Genomic DNA, 9,452 nt, shown 5'->3' with positions numbered 1-9,452 from the left:
GCATTGGAGAATGTATATTGAATGACCCGCCATGAGAAAGTATCATGAATCGTTATATGAGTGTCATATATTTTCTCATGTGACTATTAGTATGACTATCAGTCCTTGGACCTGAAGTCACCATGGTTCCCTACATAAGGAGTTGCATACTTTGGCTTCGTCAAACGTCACCCGTAACTGGGTGGACTAAAAAGGTGATTACTGGGTATGTAACAAATTATGCAGAGGGATGTGAGTGATGTAGATGGGATCTATCCCTCCTATATGACGGGAGTGACATCATGATTCTTGATAGAGTGAGACCACTAAGTGCATGACTATGCCCAAATGAGTCAATATGAGATATTGAGCTCATTTGATTAGAGTGAGTCTACTTGGAGTTCAAGGTATAAATTGATTAGAGGATGACATGGTCTATGCCTCAGTTGATCAATTTAGATGTCTAGGATAGAAGGACATTATTATATATTGTGAGAGTCACAATTAGTAGTCACAAAGGTGATGTTGGATCTCAACATTCTTGTAACTTGGGTAGTAACAATGTGTTGCTAGATACCGCTCATTACTTATGTTTCTAAAAGAACTTAGGAGCATTGCCAACATTACAAGAACCTATAGGGTCACACACAAAGGAAAATTAGATGGAGATTGAGTTCATATGATGGACCAAGAGGATTAGGTTCATATGATGAACCAAATTGGATTAAGAGTAATCTAAATTAGACTAATTGAGTTGGACTCAATTTGATTCATGTTTCCAATGAGTCTAATTTAGATTATGATTCATTGAGTCAATTTAAATCAATGAATAGAGATTCATTAAATTAAATTGACTTGGATCAAATTTTAGATTTGATCAACCATGGGAGATAAGAGGTCAAGTTTGACTTGATTTGAGAGGGAAGATGAAGGGTTAAGTTTAACTTGACCAATTCCCACCTCATTGTGACTTGGCATAGGGCTGACCAATGATGATGGTCCACATCATCAAGGCTACATCAAGTGTGTGCCACCTCATGAGGGAGACCAAGAGTCATGACTCTTGGTATTACATGGAGGTTTAAAACCTCTCAAGAGTGGCCGGCCACACACATTGATTGGAATTAAGTTGGAATTCAAGTCTTCTTCTTCCTCCTCTCTTCTTCCCTCTCCCTCATCCTCCATTGCCGAAACCCCTTGAGAGTGCTAGCACACTCTAAGTGGGTTTTTTCTCCATCTCTTGTCCGTGTGGATACGTATAGAGGAGTGTTCACTTGACACTCTACGAGATCCGACAACTTTTGGACGAGCGGGATAAGCGAAGGACTTTGCTACAAAGGTATAATCTCTACCATGTAGATCTACTGTAGATCTAGGAGAAAACTAAGTATATGTAAATTTTTATCTTTACACGAATCTGTGGCAAGAACTTCGAGGTTTTTCGCAACGCAAAAAAGCGGTTTTTGCGGCTCGAAAGTTCCTACACGGCTCACGGAGCTTCTAGTTTAGTGACGTCGCCGACCGACTTCACCTTCTTCCACACGAGGTCACCGACCTGGAATGACCTCGGGATCACTCGTCGATTGTAGTTCTATCTCATCCTCTGCCTATAAGTCATCAGGAGAACGACTGCTTTGTCGCGCATTTCATCCACAAAGTCTAGCTCCAGAAGCCTCCGCTCGGCGTTGTCTTTGCTGTAGTGTTGTACTCGATTGGATTCGACTCCGACCTCGACCGGGATGATCGCTTCACCGTCGTACACCAGGTGGAACGGGGTTACCCCCGTTCCTTCCTTGGGGGTTGTGCGGATTGCCCATAGCACACCGGGGAGCTCGTTTGCCCAGCTACCTCCGATGTGGTCGAGTCGAACTCGGAAAATCTGCAGGATCTCCTGATTGGCGACTTCAGCCTGTCCGTTGCTATGAGGGTATTCTACGGAGGTGAAGGTCTGCTGAATGCCATACTCCTCACACCATTCTTTGAGATTTCGTCCGGCGAACTGTCTACCATTATTTGAAATGAGTCGACGCAGAGTGTCGAATCGACAGATGATATGCTGCAAGATGAATTTTTGGAACATCTGCTCGGTTATTCTCATCAGCGGCTCGGCTTTAACCCATTTGGAGAAGTAGTCCACCGCGACGAGCAAAAACTTTCACTGCCCGGTCGCCATGGGGAAGGGTCCCACAATATCCATGCCCCATTGGTCGAACGAGCACGATACAGTGGAAGCCTTCATCTCTTTGGTCGGCCGGTGGGAGAGGTGGTGGTACTTCTTGTTAGAGTGTATACTAAAAGTCTAGTTTTTTGTAAACATTTATTTTGAAATAAAGAATCATATTGGTCAAATGTCTACATTTATATGATAAGTGTAGTTGTTCAATTAATTTATATTGTAGATAACATGATGTGTGGTGTCATACACAGAAGATCATGTTATCAGTTCCTTATAAATTATAAACAGTAGCTCACGACTAAGATGGATAGGAACAAACCATTGGAATAGTCATAGTGTAATTTGGTATTAGTTTATCTTGACTATAAAATTACACTAGTACACTCTGAGTGTATTGAGCAAGACCATTTAAGGTAAGTTCTTTTTATACTGACTGCATAAAAGAACAAGACTTTTGTTATTATGGAAGTGTGTGCTCTTAATCATGATATAATAACAAGCACATATACTCAATATTCATTTCTTTAATTTATCAAAGGGTGTGATTTAGTTCGATAAATCAATAGGTCCGATAAGTTGGGAAATGATATTATTTATATGATGTGTTGTTGATTATAGAATGAAACTGTGTCCTAGTAATTTAGGTTGATAATGTCCCCAAGAGGAGCTTATAAGGATTGTCATGTAAACCCTGCAGGTGGACTTAGTCCGACATGACGATAAGGTTGAGTGGTACTACTTTTGGAGTTAGATATTAATTAAGTGAGTTGTCAGTAACTCATTTAATTAGTGGACATTTTATATCTTAAACACAGGGAGATTAACACACTCATGATAATAAGGAGCCCATATAGTAATATGAGATTGATGCGGTAGTTTAATAATAACTCTTTAGTGGTATGAGTTATTATTGATGAACTCGAGTTGGGTTTTCGGGGCAAACACGGGAAGCTCAAGTTCATCGGGAGACCAAAACCAATTCCTCTTCTCTGTCTCTGTCGTAGCCTCTTAGTTATAAAGTCTTATACCCACCAAAACCCACCTTCTTACCCATCCCAAGGTGGTCGGCCAAGCCAAGCTTGGAGCCCAAGCAAGGGTCGGCCAAGATAAGGCTTGGATGGGTTGAAGTGTGGCCGACCTAGCTTGTGTTGGTGCGGTTAGCACTAACGGTCTAACTCAGGTTTTGATGAATGACAAATCGGGTTAAGTTAGGTTTGTCATGATCTAACACTCTGACCGAGTGTGCAGACGAAGTCCAGCTAGGTCGACGGGCTGACCGGATAGCTGGCAAGAAGTCCAAGCGGGTCGACGGGCTGATCGGACGCTTGGCGAGAAGTTCAGCTAGGTCGACGGGCTGACCGGATAGCTAGCAAGAAGTCCAAGCGGGTCGACGGGCTGACCGGATGCTTGGCGAGAAGTCCAGACGGGTCGAAGGGCTGACCGGACGTCTGGCAGGTGAGTAAAGGTAAGTCACTAGAAGGGAGTGACTGTGAGGACGTGTTCCCGGGAAGGGAACATTAGGCGTCGATCCGGCTTAGATCCATTTCGGATATCTAAGTCGAGATCGTGACTAGATTTCGGTCTCGGAAAGACGGAATATAAGTCATACTCTTTTTTCTAAACTATAAACTGAACTAATACTCTGTTTTGCGGGTTATAATTTATATATTTTGCCTCGAACTAACCTTGTTTTGTAGGAAAGGTGCTCCCTGAAAAAAGGTGGTCCGGGCGCCCGGAGGCGAATTTTATCCAAACTCATTGTCGCCACGTGGAGCTCACTGGTTGGACCTGCCACGTCCCACCAGGGCGCCCAGAGGGGATCTGGAGCGCCCCGAGCTTCATATAAAAGAAGGGGCAAGGGTGGAGCTTCTACAACAACTCTGAATTGATGATCTGCTCTCTTGCGCTCCTGCAACGCTGTGACTCTGCTCCGACAAGCTCCATTTTTTTCGTATTGTGTTACATTTGTCGGTATTCTACTTCTAGCTTTTCTGTACTTAATCATTGTAATACATTATTCGAATTACTAGTGGATTGCCTAACGAAAGTACTCAACGAGTACGGGCCTTGGAGTAGGAGTGACACAGGCTCCGAACCAAGTAAAAAGAACCTGTGTTAGCATTGTCTTTCTGTTATACTTTTCCGCTGCGCTTACTCGTTTCGAACGTTTTTCGATATTCACCCCCCTCTATCGATTCCTCACGATCCAGCAAGTGGTATCAGAGCAGGTACCGCTCTGATTTGGTGTCACCACCAATCAGACAAGGGGGTGATTTGTTTTTTATTTTTTTCAGATTTCAGTTTTTCGCAAAGATCCAAACTGGTATTATTACCTTTTTGGAAGTTTCTTTCCGTCGTAATTTAATCTAAATTGGTGCAACACCAATTTAGTTATTTTTATTTAATTTTTCCCGCACTACTAATCCAAGACCAAGTCTTGGAACCTCTCTATATTTTTGTGTGCAGATTTAAAATGTCGCAGATCGAAGGCTTCAGCACAGTGCGACCTCCCCTCTTTAACGGGGATGATTTCCTGTACTGGAAGAAGCGAATGGAAGTGTATCTCAAGATGGGCTTCGACCAGTGGATGAGCGTCACCAGACCCTACAAAATACCAGTAGACAATTCCGGGAATCTACTGGATCCAGAAGATTGGACATCAGACCTAAAGAAGAAGGCATCAACAAAAAACAAGGTAATCAACACCCTACAGTACGGATTGACTAGAGAAGAACTAAACCGGGTCGGACCACATAAGAACGCAAAAGAGCTGTGGGACAAACTGATCGAACTGCACGAAGGAACGAGCGACGCTAAGGTAACAAAACGAGACTTGCTCTTAAATAGAATTTTTAACATAAAAATGCAGGAAGAGGAAACGGTGAGCCAACTCCACGCAAGAATTAAAGACATTCTCAACGGACTCCACACAATAGGGCACCAAATGGAGAACCGGGACTTAATAAGGTATGCCCTAAATGCCTTTCCACGCAACAACTTGTGGGCATCTATCGTAGATGCCTACAAGATCTCTAAAAATCTATCTAAATTAAAATTAGATGAACTTTTCTGTGAATTAGAACTGCATGAGTAAACTAACGCCGGGGTCGAGAAAGGTGTAGCCTTATTTGCAGGTTCCTCAAAAGAAAAGAAGAACAAGTCTGAACTGGAAGAAGACTCTGACCAGAACTCTGAAGATGAAGAACACCTGGTGAACCTGGTAAGGAAGATGTTCACCAGGAGGAAAAGAAGCTTCAGCAAGAAGGACCTTCAAAAGATTAATTCTCCAACTGAATCAAGGAGTGTGACGTGCTTCGAATGCAACAAGAAGGGCCACTACAAGAACGAGTGTCCGAGATTAAAAATCGACAAACCGAAGCCGACCAAAAAGAAGGCCCTCAAAGCGATGTGGGACGACTCCTCCTCGGAAGAGTCGAAAGCAGAAGATCAAAAACACCAGAGCCACCTCGCGCTGATGACCCGCGGAGCAGAGTCGGAAGATGAATCGGAAGACGGGTCCGAACCCGAATCGAGCCACGAGTCCGTACTTGTTTCCGAAGGTTCCGAAGAGGTATTCCTAAACTTAAACCGAAAATTTTTTAAAATTATTTCGTGCTTAAATAATAAATTAGTTAAGTTAGAAAATAAAAACAAATTGCTCCTCGAGGAAAATCAAATCCTCAAGGAACAAGTTGTAAATAATAAACCAACTCAAGATCTAACACTTGAGGAGGAGAATTCATCATTAAAATTAGAAAGTAACAACTTAAAAATTATGTTAGAAAAATTTACTACTAGATCAAAAAATTTAGATTTAATACTAAACAATCAAAAAGCATGTTATAATAAAACCGGACTCGGATATAAGTCAAACTCAAATAAAATATATAAATCATTAATAACCCAAAACAAATCAACGAACAAAGCCTGGGTTCCGAAAGCGTGTTTGACCACGCAAATAGGAGCTAACCAGTATTATATCCCTAAAGATAAAATATATTATATAAAGTCAAATAAACCAAATAAAAAACCATAATACAAACCTGAACCAAAAAGTTTAAAATCTAAACATATTAAAACTCAACAAAATGTAAACTATTATCAAGTAAAATATAATTATAAAAGAAATAGACATAAACCGAGAACAAAATTAAATTAAATGGTCATTAATTTAGGGGCAGGCTCCAGAATAGCTGGCACCTCCAAAACTAACCTACCCGGCAGGGTAATTAGGATTAGTTAAAAAGGGTTCAAGTTTAACTTGAAAAATGGTACTGGTGAAATTTTGGATGATAGTACGTTAGGGAAGCTTAGTCTATGCATGTCTAGGAAGATATGACTTCGACCTGGTGCATTTAGCTAAGTGGAACTGACCGAAGCTACCCTTTATGGATCCTAACCAGTTAGACCAAGGTTTTGTACTAAGTCCAGTGGATAGGACTATTTGGAAAACCTCGAAGGTATGGTTACTTTAATGATGTCCGAGTGACTCACCATAGCCCAGAAGTTTATCCAGAGAACACTTATTTGTTGAACTCAAAGCTAAACCTGAATCTAACACAAGTTAAAAACAAACTCTAAAATTGAATCTAATTCATCTCACAAAATTATAGGATTCCCTGATTGAAAACATAGATCGGATGAGATGACTAAGGACATTAAATAAAACTAAAATTAAATTAAATTAAATTAAAACTAAAATTAAATTAAAACTAAAATTAAATTAAAATTAAAATTAAATTAAAACTAAAATTAAAATTATATTAAAACTAAAATTAAATTAAATTAAATTAAATTAAAACTAAAATTACATTAAATTAAAATTAAATTAAAATTAAAACTAAAACTAAAACTAAAATTAAATTAAAATAATAAAAAAATTAAAAAAAAATTTAACTTAAAAATTTATTTTAAGAATTAAAACTTAAATTTTTTTTTAACTTAAAAATTTATTTTAAAAATTTAAACTTAAAATTTTTTTAACTTAAAAATTTAATTTAAAAAAATTATTTTTTTTTAACTTAAAAATTTATTTTAAAAATTAAAACTCAATTTTTTTTTAACTTAAAAATTTATTTTAAAATTTATTTTTTTAACTTAAAAATTTATTTTAAAAATTAAAACTTAAATTTAAAAAAATCATTTTAAAACTTAAAAATTCATTTCAATTTTTTTTTTAAAAACCTAAATGTTTAAACTTAAAAATTATTGAGTCCAATAGTTAGACTAACCCCAATTCCTACCTATTGTAGGAAACTAAGTGGATTTTGGATAGTGGTTGCTCCAAACATATGACTAGAGATCACACAAAATTCACTCAACTCACCTACAAAAGCCTAGGAACAGTTGCCTTTGGGAATAACGACAAACTCAAGGTAATTGGTATAGGTAATATTGAATTAAAAATTAACTTTATTATTACAAATGTTTTACTTGTTGAAAATTTCAAGTATAATCTTTTGAGTATTAGTCAACTGTGCGATACTAGGTATAAGGTTAGGTTTTTATCTGTAGAATGCTTAATCAAACATCTAGAGAACCCTAACATAAGCCTAAAAGGGTTTGGGAAAGACAACATCTATGCGATTAACTTAACCACTTCTTCAATTAAGTGTTATTTAACACAAAAAGAAGAAACCTGGTTATGGCATAGAAGAATGTCACATACAAACTTCAGAAATATAAGCACACTAAATGGACTAATTAGAGGACTACCAAAATTACCTAACCTTGATTCAACCATATGTAATGCTTGTCAACAAGGTAAGCAAACAAAATCTACCCACAAACCAACTAATGAATCACAAACCAACTCAATCTTAGAACTGTTACATTTAGACTTATTTGACTCCCATGGAGTCAAATCAATAAATGGAAGTCTACACTGTCTAGTTATAATAGATGACTACTCTAGGTTCACTTGGGTAAAATTTTTAAAAAATAAGAATGAAACTTTTGAAATTTTTACAAACTTCTGTAAACAAGTTGAAAATGAAAAGGACCTTAAAATTAAAAGAATTAGAAGCGATAATGGGGGAGAATTTAAAAATCATAACTTTAACAAATTTTGTCTTGAAAATGGCTACCATCATGAATTTTCGTGCCCTAAAACCTCCCAACAAAATGGGATTGAAGAAAGAAAAAATAGAACATTACTTGAGGCCTCTAGAACGATGTTAAATGAATACAACTTACCTAAATATTTATGGGCAGAAGCTGTTAGTACAGCTTGCTATGTACAAACAGAACAACACTAAACAAAACCCATAACAAAACATTTTTTGAAGTTTATTACAATAAACAACCTAATATAAAATACTTTATAGTGTTTGGGTGCCCAGCTTTTATCTTAAACACAAGAGAACATTTAGAAAAATTCACCTCCAAGGTTGAAAATGGAATTTTCTTAGGATACTCCCTAAATAGTAGAGGCTACAGGGTTTACAATAAGGTTACCTTAAGAATTAAAGAAACCACTAATGTGAAATTTGAAGAATCCAAACAAAACCTAGAACTAGACCTGACCACGGTTCGGAACCGCCGGTTCGACGGTTCCAGGCAGGTCGACCCTTAACCTTAACCGCCCAAGACGATTACGGTTCACGGTTCAGAACCGCCGGTTCACGGTTCGTCACGGTTCGTCACGGTTCAAGATTAATATGTTAAAAAAAATTAAAAATTAAAAATTAAAAATTAAACATTAAACATTTTAAATTAGAAATTAAAATTTATTAAAAAAATGGCTTGCACTTATTTAAGTTGCCTACGTATCCCTTTAGGGGAATCAAAGTCCACGTAGTTCTTTTACATTTTTATCCTTTTACATTTTCATTCACTTCCATTTCCTGTTCCTGTCATATTTGTTCCTTCAGTATCAAAATCTTCAACTTCGTCATCTGAAAGTTGCATTCCTTGGATTCTTTTCTCCGCTCTGGTCCAATCGTCCAGTAATGCTTGGGCTTCCAATGAGTCGGGAGACAAAGTTGATCGTCGTTCATCTAATATGTTGCCGCCAGTACTGAACGTCTGCTCCACAGCAACAGTTGACACTGGACAAGCTAAAATTTCTTTTACGATCACGGAGAGAACGGGAAAGCTTTGAGCCTTCTGTGACCACCACTTTAAGATATCGAAGTTTTCGCTATCTGCTTCATTAAAATCAAAAGAAGTTGTAAAATAATTCTCAAGTTCCTGTGTGGAACTTGAGGATCCTCGTGGACGTTTTGTCCGTTCTTTTAATAAGAGTTGTGCTTTTGTAAGTTTTAAATTACTACTAGTAGTTTGTTGAATTTCAGAA

General features: G+C 37.7%; 1 protein-coding gene across 1 annotated transcript; it reads right to left on the bottom strand.

Moving 5' to 3' along the window:
- Positions 1-1,570: 1,570 nt before the first annotated feature.
- LOC121986751 lies at positions 1,571-2,077 on the bottom strand. Its single transcript, XM_042540693.1, has one exon. It carries the CDS (start codon positions 2,075-2,077, stop codon positions 1,571-1,573), a length of 507 nt encoding a protein of 168 aa, XP_042396627.1.
- Positions 2,078-9,452: the final 7,375 nt, after the last annotated feature.

The sequence above is a fragment of the Zingiber officinale genome, chromosome 5B (assembly GCF_018446385.1).
Source record: "Zingiber officinale cultivar Zhangliang chromosome 5B, Zo_v1.1, whole genome shotgun sequence".
NCBI lineage: Eukaryota > Viridiplantae > Streptophyta > Magnoliopsida > Zingiberales > Zingiberaceae > Zingiber > Zingiber officinale.
This window is presented reverse-complemented; position numbering and strand designations above follow the sequence as displayed.

Excerpts from the sequence above, each read along its gene's own strand:
- LOC121986751 (XM_042540693.1), bottom strand. The coding sequence starts at position 2,077 with ATGAGAATAACCGAGCAGATGTTCCAAAAATTCATCTTGCAGCATATC.